The sequence below is a fragment of the Parambassis ranga genome, unplaced genomic scaffold, assembly GCF_900634625.1.
Source record: "Parambassis ranga unplaced genomic scaffold, fParRan2.1 scaffold_176_arrow_ctg1, whole genome shotgun sequence".
Classification (NCBI taxonomy): Eukaryota; Metazoa; Chordata; class Actinopteri; family Ambassidae; genus Parambassis; species Parambassis ranga.
Window position 1 is genome coordinate 23928 of NW_021144736.1, and position 27668 is coordinate 51595.

At 41.7% G+C, this 27668-nt stretch overlaps 1 protein-coding gene across 1 annotated transcript; it reads right to left on the bottom strand.

Annotated features, from left to right (window-relative positions):
* Positions 1-992: 992 nt before the first annotated feature.
* trmt10a (tRNA methyltransferase 10A) lies at positions 993-13563 on the bottom strand. The gene is made up of 7 exons (XM_028398331.1): positions 13103-13563; positions 3841-4006; positions 3673-3744; positions 2710-2784; positions 2335-2484; positions 2154-2259; positions 993-1324 (listed from the first exon to the last, which is right to left on the bottom strand). The coding sequence occupies exons 1-7, from the start codon at positions 13291-13293 to the stop codon at positions 1134-1136; spliced, it is 951 nt and encodes a 316-aa protein (XP_028254132.1). The 5' UTR covers positions 13294-13563; the 3' UTR covers positions 993-1133.
* Between the last annotated feature and the right edge of the window lie 14105 nt (positions 13564-27668).

Here is a 27668-nt window from a genome sequence, read left to right on the forward strand (position 1 = left end):
AAGGTTTCTTGCTGTTAAAAGGAAGTTTTTCCTGACACTGTGGCTCTTAAGGGGATTCAGGCTCTGAGTCTCTGTGAAGTACTTTAAGACAATTTCTGATTGTAAAACGTAATATATTAATAAAACTGAATTGAATTGAATTGCAGCCTTCCCCCTTATTTAATGACCTCCGCTTTTTTTTTCCTGGGGGGGTTCTCACAGGGGGTCTCGCCCGGGGAGTCATTCAATGTAGAACCGCCACTGAACAGGACGTCATGTTTGTAAATATAAAACTATCACTTTTTAATGCCGCTGTCACTACTGGCATTTTAAAAATGCAGTAAAAATACTGCCATTTACTTACATTTAAATGTGAATTCGGCACCACTGCCACTGTTGCTCGCTTGTTACTTCATTTTACTGTTGAAAAAAATAGGCCTGCAAAGCATCTTGGGATATGTAAGGCCACGAAGGATGGTAGCGATGCATCCTTAGAATTCAGGCAAAAGGAGGATGCATTTGAAGGACCCTTTGAATTTTGGCGAATTGGGACAGCCTTCGCGCAGCGTTGTGAAGTAAGCAGCCTTAAAATGCGCACTCCGAAGGATGCAGACCCTGAATTGGAACAGAGCTCGTGTAGGCTGCATCCTCCGGGGGATGCAGACCCTGAATTGGAACACAGCCCATGAAGTAAGCAGAACCTTCTTACGGCATGAGCATAATTAAAATAAAGTAAAATAAAGTTATTAGAGAAAAATCATGTTGCATTTTAAACGTATTTCTTTTATCAACTTAGAACTTATTTGATAGCATATTGTGAATCATTGCTTGTCTTTAAATGTGTGTAATGATGTGTTATTTTGTGTGTACTCAGACAAAGCAGGATCAGTCAGGTGTAGTTTCTTTTAAATGGGTTATTTGGCACAGATCTAACAGTTTCAAACAAAATAAATAAAATTCTTGTCTTGAATATAATAACTATACTCCAAAAAAAGGACGGTAATACAACATACTTGAGCAGTTAAACTAATTTATGAGCCATCAGAGCAAAGTAAAAATATTTGTAAAAAATTAAAAATATGAACAGAAAAGTCACACTTTAGACTGAAGTTGTAGCAATGTCCCTCATCTGCTTTGTCCAGTAGTCCTGAGTGTTAATCCATTTTCTCTGTGTGCTCTGCTGTGTCAGAGTCCTCCTCCTCCTCCTCCTCCTCCTCCTCTTCCTTATCCTGAGTGTTTGTTCCAGCCTGGTTGACAGCCACGGCTCCTTTCCTCTGAGGCAGGATGGTGAAGAAGGCCTCTTGCCAGCTGCCCTTCTCCAGATATGCCAGGATGATCTCAAACACTGCATGGGGTGAACAAAACTGGGACATAAAAGTCTGGATGGAAATTGGAGTATTAGTAGTTACAGTGAGAGCCCTGCAGAACCCTCTCAATGACATCATTGAAGTTGAATCCATTTGTTTACAGTCTACATTTAGCTTCCAGATAATCAGCCTATTTAAATGAAAACTTTAAATGGAGTTAGGAAAAAGGACTCGATTTTCGCTTGTTTATAGAAGTCTACACAACAGAGGTAGCTAGGTGTGCCCTAAAGATATTAAAAGATAATAAAAATCATATTTTATTCATTTGAAAAATATTTTTGTAAACATAAAATGTAAGTAACATTGTTTCTGAATCCACAGTCCTTAAGGCTGTTCCATATTCCACGAAAACAGAGAACTCGCTCCACGGGTGGTAAGAGTTAAAAAAGTTTGTTTCGGCACGGAGGTACCATACACGGCATTACTCTGTAATGCCGTGATCAATACTGGGATTAATTTTTATCGCCACCTTTTGGACACAAACTCCTCTGTGTGCCGTGTTTCTCCTTCCAGGAGCTGTTTGCCAGCTGCTCATCTAAACTGTCCATCGTCGTTGTACTTCCTCCTTCTGTCTGTGTGTTCTGCACCCAAAGCCCTTGCGCTTCTCCACATTCATCACACCCACAATAAATTCCGACCAATCACAGCATGGTTGATTGCAGAGCCTTGAGAGAAAAAGTTCTGCCCGGACCCTGTGCACGAGATCGCTGCACAACGGGCGGTCCGAGATAAAAAATGACGTCATTTTGTGGGTGTAACAGGGGGGAGGGAGTTCTCTGTTCTCGCGGAGTATGGATCCAGCTTTACCATGGTTAACTGCTAGAACCTTCCGGCTGTTCATTTTGACAAAGCTGCTCAGAGGCAGCTGGGCGTGTGTGATCCCCAGCTCCTTTGCCTTCTCAAAGGTATAACCCTGCAAAACAACCCCAGGCAGGTTAACAGTCATCCAGCCATGATTGTGTTAACACATTATCGTCAGCAAGCAGACCTTGTGGTGGTTGTGGTCTACAAGACCTCCTATAACATACGCCTTCTTTTGGTCCAGCTCCTCCAGCACGTTGGGAGAGTCTGAGGTCAGGTACACCAGCTCCTCTTTGGCCATAACTTCACTGTAGTGCTCTGTTTTAATGTTGATGTCCTGCTCACATGGTTATATACATATTTGAGATTAAATATAATACAAACGGTGTGTTCATATTGGAACTTATCAAAGTGACTGAATTAGCTATTGGCTAATTAGGTCACATTTGCAATATACTAATGTGCTTACACAGAACTATCACTGACCAACTGTGTTACTGAATAAAAGCTGAATGAAGATTATTAAGCAAGGTTAATATTTCCTCATGACCTGGCTGCTTACCTTCCAGTTTACCCATCCTTTGTCCTTTTCATCCATGCTCTGTTTGAGTTGTCCTCCGAGGCTTGTTAAATAAAGCTAGAGGAGGCAGGAAAGATGATACATCAGACAAAGATGTTTAGGGGCAGTACTCTACAAGCACTTGGAGCAACTGCATATTTTAATTCACCGGCTCTCCTCTTACTTTAATTTACCTGCTCCATTCTTGTTGTTGCTCTTAATGAATAGAAAGCAGCAGGTCTTAGTTAACGGAGCTTTGTCAGATGTTGTGGTTTCAAACACAGACCGTCCACAGTGTTGTTATTTATCTAAGAAAGCTGAACTCCTTTAAGGTCTGTAAGAGAATTGTGTGTTTTTTGGTTTTGTCTGCTGGTTTGGTGGTGTGACTGAAAAAGACAAACAGCCTTTGCAGCATTGTGATGGTCTGCTTTAAAATCACTGGGTTCCAGCAGAGGGTTTTCAATTCTTTATGGGAGAGGCAGGTGGTCCATAAAGCTCAAGGAATAACTTCTCAACATGGCCACATCCTGTCCTCCGAGTTCATGGTGATGCCTTTAGGCTTCCGTTTCATAGCACCTATCAAGAAAGACAAACGGGTACGCTAAATCTTTCATCCCTTCAGCCATCAGGCTCCTAAACTTGGACAGTGGTAGTCATACTTTGGAGTGAAAACTGTAATTGGGTTTATGTAACTTATGGGGCAATGCATCTATGTATGCCCACCTATTTATTATTATACATCTTATTTTTCTGTTCTTTAATTGTGCCACTAGGCTAATTATGTAATTATGTAGACAGTGGCTTCAAACAGAGCTCCCCTGTGCAAGTACATACTGTACTCCTGTCTGCTGCTCGTTGTTGGTAACCTCTTTTTTTACGTTTGGGAACTGCTTGAACTGAATTTCCCTCTTGGGGACTAATAAAGTTTGAATTGAATTGATATTTGTTGTTAAACAAGCCACTGACCTGCACTGGGTGTAAGGCTCGTCTGTTCTCAGCATAGCAACGCTGGATCTGTTTGTGAAGCTTCCTGACATCCTGAAAAAAAAAAAAAAAGAAACAGATATTCTCTCAGTGTTGCTGCCTATAAACATAAAGGTATCAATCTTTGCAGTGACTCCCTGCATTGTTTACCTTGATCAGCATGAGGTCATCGAAGCTGCAGTCCAGCACCAGCCTCAGAGAGCTAGGCGTCACTTCTCTGCGTGGACGCTTCTTGGCACTCTGACTGTCTTCTCCCTCCTCCTGATGATTCTGCCTCTGCAGGCGACGCAGCTGCTTCCTCTCCTTTCTTTTCTGCCTGTAGTGCAGACAAGACACCCAAAACAAGTCAGTGTTTAACATTGCCAAAAGGAACAATTTAATAGTGATCATGGTGTTTGTGTGGGTTGTGTGGAGAGCATAGACTATAATCCTGAGTTAGTTATAGCTTTAGTCAAACATAAAAAAAAGTTTTGAGTTTTTCTCTTCCAAATAGGCCTGTCGCGATAAGCAATAAATCAATTAATTGCACGATAACTTTAAATTGGCTCGATACGTTTTTCGGCCGCGATGAATTACACTTGCACGCTCGTTTGTTTTCCTTTCTCTGTATCTCTCCCCCTCCCTGCCAAAGAGACTGGATGGCAAAAGGCGTCACTCCGGTGCGTCGTAGCGTATAAAGTGTGCAAAGTCCGGCCGTCGGACTTTATATGGCCCGCGGCTTCTGTCTTAAAATGTGTCAAATCAACAGGTAGCTCTAATTTTGTAACTCATGGTAACATGTTTACATGATGTGCTGAGCAGACCACGGTCAGCTCGCTGTCTGCGTCGCCACGGTGCGTCACAGTGCTGCAGGGCTTGGACGCTGGTTACAGCAACGCAGAGGGCTGTGAAGCTGCACAACACCGGTTCAACACTTCGACACAATTCACCACGAGACCAAACATGCTTATGTATACAACCAGCTTTCAGAGAGTCTGCGTTGTATGAGTGAAGTTCCCTGCCTTCTAACTGGCGGCACTCGCGGCAGCGCACCCATTAGTTCTCTTGGTCAGTCCTCCTGTTGCCATCTCTGCTAACAGTTTCTTTTATGTGTTTCTGTCTACATGGTCGCGTTTTAAAATTCACACACACACACACACACACACACACAAACGCTTGTGTACACAAACACACATGCAGACACATGTGCGCACATACAGCTGAGCCCACTCCCACCAGCAGGTAGAGAGTGCGTGCTGTTTTGCTCTCTGTTGCTCATGACATACTAGTTGGTTTGACTTAACTCCATTGACTACGCTCTTTTCGAGCCTTTGTTGAAGCTTCGACACATGATTCAAGAAAAAGGTTCATTACTCGAGGCTTCAATGACACAGTGCTCGAGTAGGACATCTAGTGGTGAATAAAATGAATTGCGGTGTGTGTTACTGGTTCATGGATTGTTTGGGATTTGAATCGCCATGCACAGTAGTCTCGTTCGACTACACTACATGGTTAAACGGTTTCAGGCTGACACAATAAAATACATTAAACTTTCAGTTTCACTGCACAAAATTGTTATACAAAGTTACATTTGAAGTGGATACATAATAATTAGGGCTAATCCAACGTCATGATTAATCCAATCATGATTAATCCAATCAGTTTGAATGCTTTGCAGCAATCAAACTGATAAAAATATATTTATTCTATATTCTATATATATTTACTTATACTATCTAACCGATTGATCTATAACTATATATTGATATAGCTACATTGATTGCTAGGGATGTCTTATCCCTGAACACACTCGGTCCCACCAAGCGATTCACAACCCGAACCAATCACGAGGGGTCCTCCAAGATGGCGACCGTAGCAGACGCATGTTCTTATGGTTGAGCAGTTTTTTCGAATCTCTATCCTCTGATATCGTTCCGTTAGTCCTAATATGATGCTATAAATACCTACAGTGTTAAAACAGTCTCTTGACATTTCTAAGACTCGTTCTTTAGTTGATACAAAGTTAATTGCTTTTTTTAAACCAACGACCGGAGTACTCAATCACAGCTAGCCTAGAGGGAGCGACGGTGTTTCTGTGTGGAGCCCCAACCTTTTTTCAACACGATGCAAACGAAAAGGGGTCAAAACGCAAAGAGAAAGAACCTCCTATCTACAGGGAAGGTATGGTTTTTGGAGTTCCTTTAAATGCTAACAAGACACCAACAAGCTCTTCAGCTGATGCACCTACTGCCTCAGTCAACATGGATCATGACTGTTTAAGCTCTGGAACTCGCTGTGACCGAGATGATGATTTTCCACACCGGTCAAACCAAAGGAGAAAAGGCAAAGAGCTGAGATATCTTTAGCAGACTTACAGAACAACATTGTAGCCGCAATTAACGTGCCTGCTGATAATCTGGGGGGCATGATCACAAAGAATGCAGTGAGCATCGAAGCTTTGAAAAAAAAAAGAATCAGTGGATTTTGCATTTGCAGAAGTTGAGTCACTTAAGTGTGATGTGAAGGAAATCCAAACTGCCAACAAAAGATATGAACAGCAGATAGCTGACCTGCAGCAAAAGCTCAATGAGGCTGAAAGATACGGTAGGAGATGGAACCTCAGACTCCATGGTGTCCCTGAAGGTAACGCAGAAGACATCAAAGCTAAAGTCATCAACATCTGCTGCGCCATGTTGCCTGATTCTCAGCAGAAAACATTGATATTGTCCACCGCCTAAGGAAATACCAGGGGCCTGAAAACAGACCCAGGACCACCTTTGTCCGCTTTACTAACAGGTCTACAAGAGGTCTACTTCTGTGGCAAATGGCAAAAAAGAGCGAATACCTCAAAAATAACAAGCTGAGGTTCGCTGAAGATCTAACAGCGGATGATAAGGCATCAGGCAACAAGCTGTGGCCCATGATTGAAGCGGCAAAAAAAGATGGAAAGAAGGCTCACTTTGCAGGTACTCGAGTTATCATTGAAGGGAAAGAAATCCGCCCAGAACATCTTGACTGTTCTCAGGTGAACACATTACCCTCTAATGTGGCTCCCCACGCCTAAAGGACTTTATTTTGAATTTTTTTTTTTGAGGTTACTGATCCTTATTGCACTATTGTATTTGTAAAACTATTGCGTCTTCTTTCTAGAAGAAGCAGTATGCTAAAGATGTAACAAAACTCAAAAGACACTACTACATTACATTGGTTTATTACTATAGTAGCAGAGGACAAGTTAAGGTGTTAAAAATACAAAACCTTTTTTGTTTTTTCCTTTATATACATTTTAAAGATGGTCTTTAATCTCCCACTCTGCACCTTTATAATACAGAAGCTGAAAAGTGTTGCCACACTATTAATATTTTTTACTTCACAGGGAGACTGTTATACAGCTTAATTTATAACCCTTTAATGGATAGTGATTATTTCTTTTGGTACTTAAGACCTTTCTTCTTCATAGTATTTGATCTTAGCATTTTTTGTTACATTGTCTTTCTCTGTTTTTTTTTAATGCCAGGGGGAGACAGAATGTAAAACGAAAAGCTTTATTTTTATTTGCAAAACAACAAAAAACTGATTTTTCTTTTTTTCACATTCAGTTATGGATGATGCACAGTTATGGAGGGCTCAGTGGGGCAATGACATTTGGTTATCTCATGGCTCAGAGCGAGCGGCAGGTACTGCTATTTTGAAAAACTCCTTTAATGGGGCTATTTTACATTCTGAAGGTGATCCTACAGGTCATTTCCATTTTTTGGTTATTAATACCAATGAATTTTACTTGTTAACCTTGTTGAAAATGACAAATTGTTTGATGCTTTAGAATCTCGCTTCTTACATTGGCTTTCTATGTATCCAAACGCAATGATAATGGGGGGAGACTTCAATGTTGCTCTAAATGGTCTTCAGGACAGGTGGCCTCCTCAATCTGATTATCCAAAGGCCTCTACCTTAATACAATTTATGCATAAATTTGATTTAATCGATATATGGAGAGAAAAAAAACCCTGGTGTGATCTCTCATACTTGGAACAATAAAACATATACTAGCTTATCACGCATAGAATTTTGGTTGATCTCCAATTGTTGGGATAAAAATACCGTTAGGGTTAATATCCTCCCTACTCCTTTAACAGATCACAAAGCAATTTCGATACAAATCTCTCTGAATTCTAATATTCATCATAGAAGCTCTTACTGGAAACTGAAAAGTTCCATCCTCACACATGAAATGGTTTCTAAAATGGTTAAGTCTCTAATTGAACATTACTGGAAAAAATCTCTATCAGAAAATCAATTCTGCAATAACTGGGAACTTTTAAAATTTGAGTTATCAAAATTCTTGAGAATATACGGTAGTTCACTTGTCAAGGCAAAAAGGGCTGAAGAAGAAAACATTGTCTCAAAAATAACATCTTTATCACAAGCTCATGGAAACTTAACTGAAAATGATTCTCACCAATTAATCAACCTACAAAACAAGTTAGATGACATTCATAGGTCGAAGGCTGAGGGGGCTTATGTAAGAAGTAGGAGGAGATGGCTAGAGGAAGGAGAGCAGAATACTGCTTATTTTTTTCGGCTTGAAAAATTTCAAGCTAAAAGCATTACCATACAAAAATTAAATATTGATGGTAATGTTACAGATGACCCCAGAGAAATAGCTAAATATTGCTCTGACTTTTACACTAAACTTTATGATTCTAAATACTGCAAAGAACTTACCTTTCAATTCATGTATTCTCTCACAGAAACTAAAAAAAAAAACTAATTGACACTGATTCAAAAGAATCTTGTGATAAATCACTTACTCTACAGGAAGTTATATCTGCTATTGAACATCTCAAACTTAATAAATCTCCAGGCACTGACGCTATTACCTCTGATTTTTACAAAATCTTCTCTAAAGAGCTAGCACCTTTCCTTCTTGGTCTTTTCTCCGAATGCATAAGCAAAGAATCCCTGCCTCCTACTCTGACCCAGAGCCTTATAACTAATACCTAAACCAAAGAAAGATTTACTCCTCATCGACAACTGGCGCCCTATCTCTTTACTTAATAATGATTACAAAATATTTGCTTTGATATTTGCCAAAAGAATCAAATTTGTTCTAGATGACATAATTGATGAGTCTCAGTCTGGTTTCATGAGGAACAGACATATCCAATAATGTAAGATTAGTACTTGACTTAATTGATTACTCTGATTTATGCCTTGATGAAAGTTTCATTCTTTTTTTAGATTTTTACAAAGCTTTTGACACAATTGAACATCATTTTATATTCCATGCCCTAGAAAAATTTGGTTTTGGTCATTTTTTTAGCAGTGCTATCAAAACAATGTATAAAAATGGAAACTCCTCGATCAAACTGCATCATGGGACTTTTTCTCTTCTTTCTCAAACGTGGGGTCAGACAGGGATGCCCCATATCACCTTATCTTTTTTTGCTTTGTACGCAACTACTCACAGACTCTATAAAACTTAGTCCATTAAAAGGAATCCTGATAGCAAACAATGAAATTATCATCAGTCAACTGGCTGATGATACAACCTTGTTTCTAAAAAATAGCTCTCAAGTTCCTTTAGCCATCGATGTGATAAATACTTTTTCTCTTGCATCTGGACTTTGCTTAAATATTAAGAAATGTGAACTGCTTGCTCTTAAACCCTGTAATACCCCTCTATTTGTAGTATACCTATAAAAGACTCTATTACTTACCTAGGAATAGTCATTAATAAAGATAAGGAAAACAGATGTGATTTAAATTTTAACTCAGTTATTGATAAAACCCCCCAAAAAACTTAATCAGTGGCTTCAGAGAGATTTGTCGTTGAGAGGCAGAATCTTATTAACCAAAGCTGGGGGCATATCCCGCCTCACATACGCTGCTTTATCCCTTGACATTAACAAAAGGGTTTTAAAAGTTATTGACGAAATGCTGTTTAACTTTGCATGGAAAAACAAAACTCATTACATACGATAAAGGTGGCCTTAACTTTTTAGACTTTAACACCTTAAATAATACCTTAAAAATCAATTGGCTTAGACAATTTGTCAAGAACCCATCTTCTATTTGGAATTTCATACCAAACTTTATTTTTTCTCAAGTAGGTGGTTTGAACTTTATTTTATTTTGTAACTACAATATCGAAAAAGTCCCTTTAAAGTTATCTTATTTTCATAAACAGATGCTTCTTTCCTGGTCATTAACTAAACACAACTTTTCTCCTCATAGATATCACATTTGGAATAATAAGGACATCTTACACAGGAACAAATCTTATTTTACCCTTTCTGGTTTAATCACTACTGGTCCATCAGTTATTTAACTCCAACGGTTCACTTTATACATATGAAGAATTTACTTTAAGATACAATGTCTTAATTCCTTTTAGTGAATTTAATGTTGTTATAAATGCAATCCCTGCTGGTATTCTTATGTTACTTAGAAGCACAATAGGACAGAATCCAACATTATTGCCTATAGATCCTACCAAACTTGCAATTGGCCAGATTTGTTTCTCCTCAACACGCAACAGTAACCGAGCTATACATGCTTTATTCCAAAGAGAAAAATGTTTCTATTCCATATGTGGTTTCTTACTGGAATAATTTAAAAAGCAACCTTGACTGGAAGAAGATCTGGAGCTTACCTGCCAGATACATGATAAATAATAAAATAAAAGAAGTGTCTTTCAAAATAATTCACAGAATTTACCCCTCTAAAATATTTTTTGCACAGCGTTTTAAAAATATTACTGATACCAGTTGCTCTTTTTGTTTGGGTTCCTCTGAAGATGTCTTTCATTTGTTTTGGTCTTGCCCTTCTTCTACCAGCTTTTGGACAGATGTCTGTAATTTGATTTCATCTTCTATTGATCCTGATTTCTCCCTTTGTTTGGAGAATGTACTGTTTAGCTTCATATGCAATTTCGCCATTGTGGGACTAATAAAGGTTTCTTAATTACCTTTTCACTTACAAAGACTAATCAATATTACCTTATTAATCTTATTATTTTGTTATCTAAATGGTATATTCACAAATGTCATTACACAAATCAAAAACCTTTTGTAGCATTTAGGAATGAGACCAAACAGTACATCCAAACTATAGAAAAATCTCATAATTTGAAAGCTATAAAGACTTTATGTTTATGTGCTCTATACAATATTTTTTTGCACTGTTCCTTTTTCAAGTTCTAATAAAAAAACAGAAAAAAACCCCGATCCCCCAATCACATGACTCGTATGCCGTTCGAAGCACTCAACTGCTTCAAACGTCACTGAAGTGGTTCAAACGTCACTAGTCACGTGACCCAAGCAAGCCTCGGCACAGTGGTTCGAAACAATTGCTTCATGAGCAAAAAAAAAAATAATTAAAGCTGCAAGCAGCATTGCGGGCCCTCGCGCACCTTGCGATCCGCGGGGTCATCGCAGTCTTCTCTCCTATGCTCTCGTCTCCTATACTCTCCTGTCCTATGCTCTCCTCCTCTCATTTCCACAGATATACAACAAACACATGTTACAACCAAATTTTCCTGCTACCAGTAGGTGGCGCTATGACCGTATCATCCTATTAGCATATATATCTGTTCAGACTCGGGTCCATAGCAGTACTGTAAGATTTTGTCCACATTGCATAAAGTATATGGGTAGTACTGCATAAAACACAGCGAGTTCCTTTGTAATGGCGAATGGTCAACTTTGAGGCCACTCCCCCGCCACACGGTAATACTTTTGAAAGAGTTTTGGAATGCGTCTATTCCCTATGGTGTCCTGAGTGGACACGGTGAGTTTCAGCTCAATTCGATGAAGTATGTGAGGCGTGACAAGTTTTGAAGCAGGGTCACAAATAGGCAAAAAATGACCACAAAAGTCAAAATGGCGGACTTCCTGTTGGGTTTGGAGGGGGGTCCAAGAGACTTTTTTGTGCGTCTTGGGGTGATACACATGTGTGCTAATTTTCATGATCCTGTGTCAAACTGCCCAGCGGGGCTACGCGTTAGGGCAAAAAATACAGGGAGTTCCTTTGTAATGGCGAATGGTCAACTTTGAGGCCACACCCCCACCACACCGTAAGACTTTTGTAAGAGTTTTGGAATGTGTCTATTCCCTATGGTGTCCTGAGTGGACACAGTGAGTTTTAGCTCAATTGGATGAAGTATGCGAGGCGTGAAAAGTTTTGTAGCAGGGTCACAAATCGCCAAAAATTAACAGAAATTTCAAAATGGCGGACTTCCTGTTGGGTTTGGAGGGGGGGTCCAAGAGACTTTTTTGTGCATCTTGGGGTGATACACATGTGTGCCAATTTTCATGAGCCTCCCCAAAACAGGCCACAGGGGCATGCAGAAAAACCTATGAAAACACAACATTTTGTGTAGCCAGTAGGTGGCGCTCTGTCAAAGCCTCAATATTGTTGTATAGACGTGTTTAGGGTCAGACTCTGATCATACATGTGACATTTCGTACAGATCGGACAGAAAACGAAGAACTTCCTGTTTCCTCTGAAATGGTCAGACTTTGAGGCCACGCCCCGGCCACACCGTCAGACTTTTGTAAGAGTTTTGGAATGCGTCTATTCCCTATGGTGTCCTGAGTGGACACAGTGACTTTCAGCTCAATTCCATGAAGTATGCGAGGCGTGAAAAGTTTTGCAGCAGGGTCACACATCGCCAAAAATGGCCACAAACTTTCAAATGGCGGACTTCCTGTTAGGTTTGGAGGGGGGGTCCAAGAGACTTTTTTGTGCGTCTTGAGGTGATACATATGTGTGCCAATTTTCATAATCCTGTGTCAAACTGGCCAGAGGGGCTACGCGTTGGGGGCGCTATAGAGTCATTTTCCTATGTGCGTTTCAAACGTCAGCAAATTTCAAAATTTTTCAGGCGAATGAATTGTTCTACCAAGTTTGGTGAGTTTTTGGGCATGTTAAGGCCCCCAAAAATGCGATCTCGGGGGGGGGGGGGGGGGGGGGGGGGAATAATCCTAAGGGTTTCAATAGGGCTCTTGCACCATTCGGTGCTCGGGCCCTAATAAAAAAAATTGCTTCATGAGCTACCGCGCATGTGTCGGAGCCTCGGGTGTCAGAGGACCACCCTTAATGGTAATAGGCCAACCACTACTCATAATAATAAGAATATTATTAATAATAATAATAATAATGTTGATGATTGGGGGCCTTTCCAGTGTTAAATTAGTTGAACATGGTCTCAAAACAACAATGTTATGCTTATCGCAATAGTTTCTCTTGGCAATTAATCGGCCAGCAAAACTTGTTATCGTGACAGGCCTACTTCCAAATGAATGAACATACAATCGAAAAACCTTAAATTGATAGATATCTGGGTGTGGCATGACGGATGTTACCATAACAAGCAAGACACATAGTAATGGCTGTGACAGCTCTGCTGACACAGTTAAAATGATCTTACTTTCGTAGTTCCCTCTCTTCTTCCCACTTATGGTGCTTCAGTAGCTTCTTCTTTTGTCTTTTCGACAGACCCTGGTTCCCTGCTGCAGTTGCTTTTCCGTTGGTGTTAGCAGGCTTTTCACAGCCAGTATTATTCACGTTTTTATCCTCCTGCTGGGCTGAAGCCTCACTTTTCACGCTGTCATCGGCCATCTGTGAAAGAAATACCTGCTAACTAAAGCTACTCTGAATGTTAGCTGTTGATGTTAGCCTGCTTGCTGCTCTACTCAGAACTAAATGACGGCATTTAACAACAGCCTATCAATCTCACGTTCTAATTTCTCTAAGTCGTTATAAGGTATATCAGTCAGGTGTCCATATACAGTCTAAAAAAATAAAAAGGAGTCTATAATATAAACTAACAAGCTGCTCAACTTAGCAACACAATTCCACATGTTATAGTTTGTCGCATTTGTGACGTTCTTTAACCGCGTCAGCCACATTCACATGCACGCGGAAGTAAATTATTCCGGAAATAGGCTGTAAAATTAAATGACCCGGAAGTAGTGTCTTTTCCACTTTCGTTTAATATATATATTTATATATATATATATATATATATATATATATATATATATATATAGAGAGAGAGAGAGACACACACAGAGGTGTATAAGCACAGCACGTAATGAAAAACAATTTAATTAAAAAAATGCCATAAAATAACACAACTATATGTCTTGTCATCTCAGCAGAAAGTGTGAAAGCAGATCCTGATAAATAAAGGTAACACATTAAAGGTGTTACCCATTTACTTAATTGGCACATAGCAGAAATATTAACATTACAAAGAAAGAATTTTATATATATATATATATATATATATATATATATATATAAGAATTATATATATGTATGTGTGTGTATATATATATATATATATATATATATATATATATATATATATATATATATATATATATACTACACAGGCCTGCAGCCAGCACAGAAGCCTTTAACACTGACTGCTGATTTAGCACACATTCCAGCATTAATGGTTCTTAGCCAGTTCCTGCCTCCGCATGCCAATTCTTTCTTTGTAATGTTTATATTTCTGCTATGTGCCAGTGCCAATTAAGTAAATGGGTAACACCTTTATTGTGTTACCTTTATTTATCAGGATCTGCTTTCACACTTTCTGCTGAGATGACAAGACATATAGTTGTGTCATTTTATGGCATTTGTTTTATTAAATTGTTTTTCATTACGTGCTGTGCTTATACACCTGTGTGTGTCTCCTCATGAAGATGCCAGAAGAAGGCATGTGCATTATGATTATTTTGGATTATCTCCTCCTACAAATTTCAAGCTACAGACCATTTTAGTCTTAAAACGCTCATTAGATGCTGCTCTATCAAACTTGTATTCAGAATTTTCTAATTCCGAATCGTTTCCGCAAGCAAAACCAGTACATAGAACTGCACATTTTGCTTATTTTACTTTTCTTAGTGCTTATTCGTAGTTTTATTTATTCTTATGCCTAAAATTTTTATCTTAGTTTAGTTGTGTATAAAGTCATGTGAAGGGAACTAGCAAAGTAAGAATTTCATTGCTCAGTGTAACTGTAAAGTGCTGTGCATTTGACAATAGATTTCTTGAATCTCTTGAATTTCCAAAGAATCTAGTAGCCCGTAGGGCCCCAGTGGTACCTTCTTGCCTAGTGCCCCTATATTGTCTAGCAAGAGTACATTAGCTGTGCCACATTGTTTCTGACTTTGTGGACTTTCAGCTCTGTCTCTCTCCGTTTCGGTCGTCTCTGGCTGTCAGAGGACTCAAGCATAGGGTTGCGAGTCTGAAATGAAATGAGGCGAGGCAAACTGCACTGGCCTAAAGTGCTTGCTCGAGGGTCAGGCATAAAAGGGTTTAATGTGACCTGCCATAGAACCAACTCTGCCAGAGCATATTTTACATTTTTACCTGCTGTGGTGCCATTTTTTGGGGTATTTTAATTTGCCATACATCAATACAACCCTTATATCCTAGATTTTAATAATATATATGGAGTTAGGTCAATATTAACTGAAGAAAGTGTCAAAACTACAATAAACCACAAAAAATTAAAAATCGTTTTTTTCTCCACATATTTTTTTTAAATACAGGTATGTCATAGCTTTATCCCTGAAAATTGTAAATGTAAAAAAGTTGCACAAAAAAACACAGTAACTTTATTCTGAGTGTATTCATTGCTTAGTTTTTGAGATACACTCAAATGTATAAAGTAAGACAAAAAAAGAAAAACATGCACATTTTGCAGAAAACATACCATGAACATCAAAATAAACTATTTACAACTGTGCAAACAAATTGCAAATTGCAAAGTGTTTCTAAGATACTTATGATCATAGATAGCTTTGTATTAGACAATACTCATCAATATACAGTGCAATAAATAACGAAAATAAAACTTGATTTTTATTGTGGTGAAACTTCAGAACAGGAGAACACAACATACACAATCAGGCATAAATATATACATGAAAGCACAATCTGCAGAAAGATAACATGAAAATCCAATACTAGTTACTATACAAACTATTTACAGTGCAACAGTATTGTACTGCACTCAAGAGCTGTGGTAGGAGCCAGCTAAATCACCAGGGAGTGACTCTGACCTGGGATGCTTGCTGGTGGAGCGGCTGCCTTGTCTTGCCTTAGCTGGAGGCAGACTCCTTCCTCTCCCTCTGCCTACCTCCATGGAAGCTGCTTCAGGGGCACAGGGGAGCTCCATGTCCTCATCATCAACCTCAACACTGCACATATAGATTACACAGCATGTTAGATATGTATTACAATAATGATGCATATTTTGCACGAAACGCTTTCAGATGAATATGTTCCTTACTTTTCTCTGACTCAAAATAAAAGGAAAACATTTCATAAATATATATACTTACATGTCATGGGCCGGGTCTATCCCGTCGATGAAATCAGCTTCCTCTCCACTGTCGACAGAATTCGGATCAGATGAATCGACAATAGCGCCATCATTGTCAGATGCGGTAATTTGCTTGAAAGCCTCTTGCCAGGTGTACCACCGTTCGGCACGACGAGGTGGATCCATAAGTGTGTGGAAGTGTGTAGGCAATCAATCAATCAATCAATACAAACAACATTGAATAGAAGTGAAAATAACATACATTATAAACATTATTGTTTTATTGCTGCTTTCTTCTTCATGGATGTATAGATGTCTCTATAAAGGAACCAATAGATGTTTCATGCATGTTGAAAAAATGTATTGAAAATGCATTGGTGTGGGCTTTTTTGTGGCAGAGCAGTCAACAAGAGAGCATTTGTCATCTAAATAAAAGAATGTCCAAGACAAAGCTATTAAGTATATGTACACTAGCAGTGGAATTTACTGCAATGAAATGGGGCACCACCTGAAATGTTGCCTAGGGTGCCAATTTGGTTAGGGCTGGGCCTGTTTTCTGAAGACAAACCCTAACCTAACCCTAATACCTAGTTTTAAGAATAGTGGAAGTTTTTTTCTTCCTCCATATTCTTATGCTCTTAGCATTTGCCTATACTGCCTATGCCACAGGCCGGCCCTGGCTGCTACAGACACACATAGGACAAAGGCATGAACGTTTCGAGCTAACCATGAGACGGATTTGCAAAATTGTTTCATTAGGGCCCGAGCACCGAATGGTGCAAGAGCCCTATTGAAACCCTTAGGATTATTAGGGCCCGAGCACCGAATGGTGCAAGAGCCCTATTGAAACCCTTATGATTATTAGGGCCCGAGCACCGAATGGTGCAAGAGCCCTATTGAAACCCTTAGGATTATTAGGGCCCGAGCACCGAATGGTGCAAGAGCCCTATTGAAACCCTTAGGATTATTATTTTTTTTTTTTTTTTTTTTTTTTTTTTTTTCCCCCCTCCGAGATCGCATTTTTGGAGGCCTTAACATGCCCAAAAACTCACCAAACTTGGTAGAAAAATTCATTCGCCCGAAAAATTTTGAAATTTGCTGACTTTTGAAATGCACATATAAAAATGGCTCTATAGCGCCCCCAACGCGTAGCCCCTCTGGCCGGTTTGACACAGGATTATGAAAATTGGCACACATATGTATCACCTCAAGACGCACAAAAAAGTCTCTTGGACCCCCCCTCCAAACCCAACAGGAAGTCCGCCATTTGAAGGTTTGTGGCCATTTTTGGCGATGTGTGACCCTGCTGCCAAACTTTTCACGCCTCGCATACTTCAACGGATTGAGCTGAAATTCGCCGTGTCCACTCAGGACACCATAGGGAATAGACGCATTCCAAAACTCTTACAAAAGTCTGACGGTGTGGCCGGGGCGTGGCCTCAAAGTTTGACCATTTCTGAGGACACAGAAAGTCTCTATAACTTCTTCGTTTTCTGTCCGATCTGTACGAAATGTCACATGTATGATCAGAGTATGACCCTAAACACATCTATACAACAATATTGAGGCTTTGACAGAGCGCCACCTACTGGCTACACAAAATGTTGTGTTTTCATAGGTTTTTCTGCCTGCCCCCCTGGCCTGTTTTGCGTAGGGTCATGAAAATTGGTACACATGTGTATCACCCCAAGATGCACAAAAAAGTCTCTTGGACCCCCCCTCCAAACCCAACAGGAAGTCCGCAATTTTGAAATTTCTGTTAATTTTTGGCGATTTGTGACCCTCCTGCAAAACTTTTCACGCCTCGCATACTTCATCCAAATGAGCTAAAACTCACTGTGTCCACTCAGGACACCATAGGGAATAGACGCATTCAAAATCTCTTACAAAAGTCTGACGGTGTGGCGGGGGCGTGGCCTCAAAGTTGACCATTCGCCATTACAAAGGAACTCACTGTATTTATTGCCCTAATGCGTAGCCCCGCTGGCCAGTTTGACACAGGATCATGAGAATTAGCACACATGTGTATCACCCCAAGACGCACAAAAAAGTCTCTTGGACCCCGCCTCCAAACCCAACAGGAAGTCCGCCATTTTGACTTTTGTGGCCATTTTTTGCCTATTTTTGACCCTGCTTCAAAACTTTTCACGCCTCACATACTTCATGCAATTGAGCTGAAATTCATTGTGTCCACTCAGGACACCACAGGGAATAGACGCATTCCAAAACTCTTTCAAAAGTATTACCGTGTGGCAGGGGAGTGGCCTCAAAGTTGACCATTCGCCATTACAAAGGAACTAGCTGTGTTTTATGCAGTACCACCCATATACTTTATGCAATGTGGACAAAATCTTACACTACTGCTATGGACCCGAGTCTGAACAGATATATATGCTAATAGGATGATACGGTCATAGCGCCACCTACTGGTAGCAGGAAAGTTTGGTTGTAAACATGTGTTCGTTGTATAACTGTGGAAATGAGAGGAGGAGAGCATAGGACAGGAGAGTGTAGGAGACGAGAGCATAGGAGAGAAGACTGCGATGGCCCCGCGGATCGCAAGGTGCGCGAGGGCCCGCAATGCTGCTTGCAGCTTTAATTAGGGCCCGAGCACCGAATGGTGCAAGAGCCCTATTGAAACCCTTAGGATTATTATTAGGGCCCGAGCACCGAATGGTGCAAGAGCCCTATTGAAACCCTTAGGATTATTATTAGGGCCCGAGCACCGAATGGTGCAAGAGCCCTATTGAAACCCTTAGGATTATTATTTTTTTTTTTTTTTTTTTTTTTTTTTTTTTTTTTTTTTTTTTTTTTTTTTTTTTTTTTTCCCCTCCGAGATCGCATTTTTGGAGGCCTTAACATGCCCAAAAACTCACCAAACTTGGTAGAAAAATTCATTCGCCCGAAAAATTTTGAAATTTGCTGACTTTTGAAATGCACATATAAAAATGGCTCTATAGCGCCCCCAACGCGTAGCCCCTCTGGCCGGTTTGACACAGGATTATGAAAATTGGCACACATATGTATCACCTCAAGACGCACAAAAAAGTCTCTTGGACCCCCCCTCCAAACCCAACAGGAAGTCCGCCATTTAAAGGTTTGTGGCCATTTTTGGCGATGTGTGACCCTGCTGCCAAACTTTTCACGCCTCGCATACTTCATCGGATTGAGCTGAAATTCGCCGTGTCCACTCAGGACACCATAGGGAATAGACGCATTCCAAAACTCTTACAAAAGTCTGACGGTGTGGCCGGGGCGTGGCCTCAAAGTTTGACCATTTCTGAGGACACAGAAAGTCTCTATAACTTCTTCGTTTTCTGTCCGATCTGTACGAAATGTCACATGTATGATCAGAGTCTGACCCTAAACACATCTATACAACAATATTGAGGCTTTGACAGAGCGCCACCTACTGGCTACACAAAATGTTGTGTTTTCATAGGTTTTTCTGCTTGCCCCTGTGGCCTGTTTTGAGTAGGGTCATGAAAATTGGCACACATGTTTATCACCCCAAGATGCACAAAAAAGTCTCTTGGACCCCCCCTCCAAACCCAACAGGAAGTCCGCCATTTTGAAATTTCTGTTAATTTTTGGCGATTTGTGACCCTGCTGCAAAACTTTTCACGCCTCGCATACTTCATCCAATCAAGCTGAAAATCACTGTGTCCACTCAGGACACGATACAGAATAGACGCATTCCAAAACTCTTACAAAAGTCTGACGGTGTGGTACGGGCGTGGCCTCAAAGTTGACCATTCGCCATTACAAAGGAACTCCCTGTATTTTTTGCCCTAACGCGTAGCCCCTCTGGCCAGTTTGACACAGGATCATGAAAATTAGCACACATGTGTATCACCCCAAGACGCACAAAAAAGTCTCTTGGACCCCCCCTCCAAACCCAACAGGAAGTCCGCCATTTTGACTTATGTGGCCATTTTGTGCCTATTTGTGACCCTGCGTCAAAACTTTTCACGCCTCACATACTTCATGCAATTGAGCTGAAATTCACTGTGTCCACTCAGGACACCATAGGGAATAGACGCATTCCAAAACTCTTTCAAAAGTATTACCGTGTGGCGGGGGAGTGGCCTCAAAGTTGACCATTCGCCATTACAAAGGAACTCGCTGTGTTTTATGCAGTACTACCCATATACTTTATGCAATGTGGACAAAATCTTACAGTACTGCTATGGACCCGAGTCTGAACAAATATATATGTTAATGGGATGATATGGTCATAGCTCCACCTACTGGTAGCTGGAAAGTTTGGTTGTAAACATGTGTTCGTTGTACAGCTCTGCAAATGAGAGGAGGAGCGCATAGGACAGGAGAGCATAGGAGACGAGAGCATAGGAGAGAAGACTGCGATGACCCCGCGGATCGCAAGGGGCGCGAGGGCCCGCAATGCTGCTTGCAGCTTTAATTAGGGCCCGAGCACCGAATGGTGCAAGAGCCCTATTGAAACCCTTAGGATTATTATTTTTTTTTTTTTTCTTTCCCCCCCTTAGATCGCATTTTTGGGGGCCTTAACATGCCCAAAAACTCACCAAACTTGGTAGAAAAATTCATTCGCCCTAAAAATTTTGAAATTTGCTGATGTTTGAAACGCACATAGGAAAATGACTCTATAGCGCCCCCAACGCGTAGCCCCTCTGGCCGGTTTGACACAGGATTATGAAAATTGCCACACATATGTATCACCTCAAGACGCACAAAAAAGTCTCTTGGACCCCCCCTCCAAACCCAACAGGAAGTCCGCCATTTGAAGGTTTGTGGCCATTTTTGGCGCTGTGTGACCCTGCTGCCAAATTTTTCACGCCTCGCATACTTCATCAGATTGAGCTGAAATTCGCCGTGTCCACTCAGGACACCATAGGGAATAGACGCATTCCAAAACTCTTACAAAAGTCTGACGGTGTGGCCGGGGCGTGGCCTCAAAGTTTGACCATTTCTGAGGACACAGAAAGTCTCTATAACTTCTTCGTTTTCTGTCCGATCTGTACGAAATGTCACATGTATGATCAGAGTCTGACCCTAAACACATCTATACAACAATATTGAGGCTTTGACAGAGCGCCACCTACTGGCTACACAAAATGTTGTGTTTTCATAGGTTTTTCTGCCTGCCCCTGTGGCCTGTTTTGAGTAGGGTCACGAAAATTGGCACACATGTGTATCACCCCAAGATGCACAAAAAAGTCTCTTGGACCCCCCCTCCAAACCCAACAGGAAGTCCGCAATTTTGAAATTTCTGTTAATTTTTGGCGATTTGTGACCCTCCTACAAAACATTTCACGCCTCGCATACTTCATCCAAATGAGCTAAAACTCACTGTGTCCACTCAGGACACCATAGGGAATAGACGCATTCCAAAACTCTTACAAAAGTCTGACGGTGTGGCGGGGGCGTGGCCTCAAAGTTGACCATTCGCCATTACAAAGGAACTCACTGTATTTATTGCCCTAATGCGTAGCCCCGCTGGCCAGTTTGACACAGGATCATGAGAATTAGCACACATGTGTATCACCCCAAGACGCACAAAAAAGTCTCTTGGACCCCCCCTCCAAACCCAACAGGAAGTCCACCATTTTGATTTTTTTTTGTAATTTTTACCGTTTTCTGACCCTGCTATAAAACTTTTCATGCCTCACATACTTCATGCAATTGAGCTGAAATTCACTGTGTCCACTCAGGACACCATAGGGAATAGACGCATTCCAAAACTCTTTCAAAAGTATTACCGTGTGGTGGGGGAGTGGCCTCAAAGTTGACCATTCGCCATTACAAAGGAACTCGTTGTGTTTTATGCAGTACTACCCATATACTTTATGCAATGTGGACAAAATCTTACAGTACTGCCATGGAGCCGAGTCTAAACAGATATATATGCTAATAGGATGATACGGTCATAGCGCCACCTACTGGTAGCAGGAAAGTTTGGTTGTAAACATGTGTTTGTTGTATATCTGTGGAAATGGGAGGAGGAGAGCATAGCACAGGAGAGTATAGGAGACGAGAGCATAGGAGAGAAGACTGAGATGACCCCGCGGATCGCAAGGTGCGCGAGGGCCCGCAATGCTGCTTGCAGCTTTAATTTTTCATTTTTTTTCCTTCCCCCCCTAAGATCGCATTTTTGGAGGCCTTAACATGCCCAAAAACTCACCAAACTTGGTAGAAAAATTCATTCGCCCGAAAAATTTTGAAATTTGCTGACGTTTGAAACGCACATATAAAAATGGCTCTATAGCGCCCCCAACGCGTAGCCCCTCTGGCCGGTTTGACACAGGATTATGAAAATTGGCACACATATGTATCACCTCAAGACGCACAAAAAAGTCTCTTGGACCCCCCCTCCAAACCCAACAGGAAGTCCGCCATTTGAAGGTTTGTGGCCATTTTTGGCGATGTGTGACCCTGCTGCCAAACTTTTCACGCCTCGCATACGTCATCGGATTGAGCTGAAATTCGCCGTGTCCACTCAGGACACCATAGGGAATAGACGCATTCCAAAACTCTTACAAAAGTCTGACGGTGTGGCCGGGGCGTGGCCTCAAAGTTTGACCATTTCTGAGGACACAGAAAGTCACTATAACTTCTTCGTTTTCTGTCCGATCTGTACGAAATGTCACATGTATGATCAGAGTCTGACCCTAAACACATCTATACAACAATATTGAGGCTTTGACAGAGCGCCACCTACTGGCTACACAAAATGTTGTGTTTTCATAGGTTTTTCTGCCTGCCCCTGTGGCCTGTTTTGAGTAGGGTCACGAAAATTGGCACACATGTTTATCACCCCAAGACGCACAAAAAAGTCTCTTGGACCCCCCCTCCAAACCCAACAGGAAGTCCGCCATTTTGAAATGTCTGTTAATTTGTGGCGATTTGTGACCCTGCTACAAAACTTTTCACGCCTCGCATACTTCATCCAATCAAGCTGAAAATCACTGTGTCCACTCAGGACACGATACAGAATAGACGCATTCCAAAACTCTTACAAAAGTATTACGGTGTGGTGGGGGTGTGGCCTCAAAGTTGACCATTCGCCATTACAAATGAACTCCCTGTATTTTTTGCCCTAACGCATAGCCCCGCTGGCCAGTTTGACACAGGATCATGAAAATTGGCACACATGTGTATCACCCCAAGACGCACAAAAAAGTCTCTTGGACCCCCCCTCCAAACCCAACAGGAAGTCCGCCATTTTGACTTTTGTGGCCATTTTTTGCCTATTTGTGACCCTGCCTCAAAACTTTTCACGCATCACAAACTTCATGCAATTGAGCTGAAATTCACTGTGTCCACTCAGGACACCATAGGGAATAGACGCATTCCAAAACTCTTTCAAAAGTATTACCGTGTGGCGGGGGAGTGGCCTCAAAGTTGACCGTTCGCCATTACAAAGGAACTCGCTGTGTTTTATGCAGTACTACCCATATACTTCATGCAATGTGGCCAAAATCTTACAGTACTGCTATGGACCCGAGTCTGAACAGATATATATGCTAATAGGATGATACGGTCATAGCGCCACCTACTGGTAGCAGGAAAGTGTGGTTGTAAACATGTGTTTGTTGTACATCTCTGCAAATGAGAGGAGAGGAGGGCATAGCACAGGAGAGTATGGGAGACAAGAGCATAGGAGAGAAGACAGCGATAGCCCCGCGGATCGCAAGGTGTGCGAGGGCCCGCAATGCTGCTTGCAGCTTTAATTTTTCATTTTTTTTTCCTTCCCCCCCTAAGATCGCATTTTTGGGGGCCTTAACATGCCCAAAAACTCACCAAACTTGGTAGAAAAATTCATTCGCCCGAAAAATTTTGAAATTTGCTGACTTTTGAAATGCACATATAAAATGGCTCTATAGCGCCCCCAACGCGTAGCCCCTCTGGCCGGTTTGACACAGGATTATGAAAATTGGCACACATATGTATCACCTCAAGACGCACAAAAAAGTCTCTTGGACCCCCCCTCCAAACCCAACAGGAAGTCCGCCATTTGAAGGTTTGTGGCCATTTTTGGCGATGTGTGACCCTGCTGCCAAACTTTTCACGCCTCGCATACTTCAACGGATTGAGCTGAAATTCGCCGTGTCCACTCAGGACACCATAGGGAATAGACGCATTCCAAAACTCTTACAAAAGTATGACGGTGTGGCCGGGGCGTGGCCTCAAAGTTTGACCATTTCTGAGGACACAGAAAGTCTCTATAACTTCTTCGTTTTCTGTCCGATCTGTACGAAATGTCACATGTATGATCAGAGTCTGACCCTAAACACATCTATACAACAATATTGAGGCTTTGACAGAGCGCCACCTACTGGCTACACAAAATGTTGTGTTTTCATAGGTTTTTCTGCCTGCCCCCTGTGGCCTGTTTTGAGTAGGGTCACTGAAAATTGGCACACATGTGTATCACCCCAAGATGCACAAAAAAGTCTCTTGGACCCCCCCTCCAAACCCAACAGGAAGTCCGCCATTTTGAAATTTCTGTTAATTTTTGGCGATTTGTGACCCTGCCTACAAAACTTTTCACGCCTCGCATACTTCATCCAAATGAGCTAAAACTCACTGTGTCCACTCAGGACACCATAGGGAATAGACGCATTCCAAAACTCTTACAAAAGTCTGACGGTGTGGCGGGGGCGTGGCCTCAAAGTTGACCATTCGCCATTACAAAGGAAGTCACTGTATTTATTGCCCTAATGTGTAGCCCCGCTGGCCAGTTTGACACAGGATCACAAGAATTAGCACACATGTGTATCACCCCAAGACGCACAAAAAAGTCTCTTGGACCCCCCCTCCAAACCCAACAGGAAGTCCACCATTTTGACTTTTTTTTGTAATTTTTACCGTTTTCTGACCCTGCTATAAAACTTTTCGTGCCTCGCATACTTCATGCAATTCAGCTGAAATTCACTGTGTCCACTCAGGACACCATAGGGAATAGACGCATTCCAAAACTCTTTCAAAAGTATTACCGTGTGGTGGGGGAGTGGCCTCAAAGTTGACCATTCGCCATTACAAAGGAACTCGCTGTGTTTTATGCAGTACTACCCATATACTTTATGCAATGTGGACAAAATCTTACAGTACTGCCATGGAGCCGAGTCTAAACACATATATATGCTAATAGGATGATACGGTCATAGCGCCACCTACTGGTAGCAGGAAAGTTTGGTTGTAAACATGTGTTTGTTGTATATCTGTGGAAATGAGAGGAGGAGAGCATAGCACAGGAGAGTATAGGAGACGAGAGCATAGGAGAGAAGACTGCGATGACCCCGCGGATCGCAAGGTGCGCGAGGGCCCGCAATGCTGCTTGCAGCTTTAATTAGGGCCCGAGCACCGAATGGTGCAAGAGCCCTATTGAAACCCTTAGGATTATTAGGGCCCGAGCACCGAATGGTGCAAGAGCCCTATTGAAACCCTTAGGATTATTATTTTTCATTTTTTTTTTTTTTCTTCCTTCCCCCCCTTACATCGCATTTTTGGGGGCCTTAACATGCCCAAAAACTCACCAAACTTGGTAGAAAAATTCATTCGCCTGAAAAATTTTGAAATTTGCTGACGTTTGAAACGCACATAGGAAAATGACTCTATAGCGCCCCCAACGCGTAGCCCCTCTGGCCAGTTTGATACAGGATTATGAAAATTAGCACACATATGTATGACCTCAAGACGCACAAAAAAGTCTCTTGGACCCCCCTTCCAAACCCAACAGGAAGTCCGCCATTTTACCTTTTGTGGCCATTTTTGGCGATGTGTGACCCTGCTGCAAAACTTTTCACGCCTCACATACTTTATGGGATTGAGCTGAAAGTCACCGTGTCCACTCAGGACACCATAGGGAATAGACGCATTCCAAAACTCTTACAAAAGTCTGACGGTGTGGCCGGGGCGTGGCCTCAAAGTTTGACCATTTCAGAGGAAAAAGGAAGTCTCTATAACTTCTTCGTTTTCTGTCCGATCTGTACGAAATGTCACATGTATGATCAGAGTCTGACCCTAACCACATCTATACAACAATATTGAGGCTTTGACAGAGCGCCACCTACTGGCTACACAAAATGTTGTGTTTTCATAGGTTTTTCTGCCTGCCCCCCTGGCCTGTTTTGAGTAGGGTCATGAAAATTGGCACACGTGTGTATCACCCCATGATGCACAAAAAAGTCTCTTGGACCCCCCCTCCAAACCCAACAGCAAGTCCGCCATTTTGAAATTTCTGTTAATTTTTGGCGATTTGTGACCCTGCTGCAAAACTTTTCACGCCTTGCATACTTCATCCAATCAAGCTAAAAATCACTGTGTCCACTCAGGACACCATAGGGAATAGACGCATTCCAAAACTCTTAAAAAAGTCTGAAGGTGTGGTGGGGGCGTGGCCTCAAAGTTGACCATTCGCCATTACAAATGAGCTCCCTGTATTTTTTGCCCTAACGCGTAGCCCCGCTGGCCAGTTTGACACAGGATCATGAAAATTAGCACACATGTGTATCACCCCAAGACGCACAAAAAAGTCTCTTGGACCCCCCCTCCACACCCAACAGGAAGTCCGCCATTTTGACTTTTGTGGCCATTTTTTGCTTATTTGTGACCCTGCTACAAAACTTTTCACGCCTCGCATATTTCATCCAATTGAGCTGAAATTCACTTTGTCCACTCAGGACACCACCGGGAATAGAAGCATTCCAAAACTCTTACAAAAGTCTTACGGTGTGTTGGGGGCGTGGCCTCAAAGTTGACCATTCGCCATTACAAATGAGCTCCCTGTATTTTTTGCCCTAACGCGTAGCCCCGCTGGCCAGTTTGACACAGGATCATGAAAATTAGCACACATGTGTATCACCCTAAGACGCACAAAAAAGTCTCTTGGACCCCGCCTCCAAACCCAACAGGAAGTCCGCCATTTTGACTTTTGTGGCAATTGTTTGCCTTTTTTTGACCCTGCTTCAAAACTTTTCACGCCTCACATACTTCATGCAATTGAGCTGAAATTCACTGTGTCTACTCAGGACACCATAGGGAATAGATGCATTCCAAAACTCTTTCAAAAGTATTACCGTGTGGCGGGGGAGTGGCCTCAAAGTTGACCGTTCGCCATTACAAAGGAACTCGCTGTGTTTTATGCAGTACTACCCATATACTTTATGCAATGTGGACAAAATCTTACAGTACTGCTATGGACCCGAGTCTGAACATATATATATGCTAATAGGATGATACGGTCATAGCGCCACCTACTGGTAGCAGGAAAGTTTGGTTGTAAACATGTGTTCGTTGTATCTGTGGAAATAAGAGGAGGAGAGCATAGCACAGGAGAGTATAGGAGACGAGAGCATAGGAGAGAAGACTGCGATGACCCTGCGGATCGCAAGGTGCGCGAGGGCCCGCAATGCTGCTTGCAGCTTTAATTAGGGCCCGAGCACCGAATGGTGCAAGAGCCCTATTGAAACCCTTAGGATTATTATTTTTCATTTTTTTTCCTTCCCCCCCTAAGATCGCATTTTTGGGGGCCTTAACATGCCCAAAAACTCACCAAACTTGGTAGAAAAATTCATTCGCCCGAAAAATTTTGAAATTTGCTGACTTTTGAAACGCACATAGGAAAATGGCTCTATAGCGCCCCCAACGCGTAGCCCCTCTGGCCGGTTTG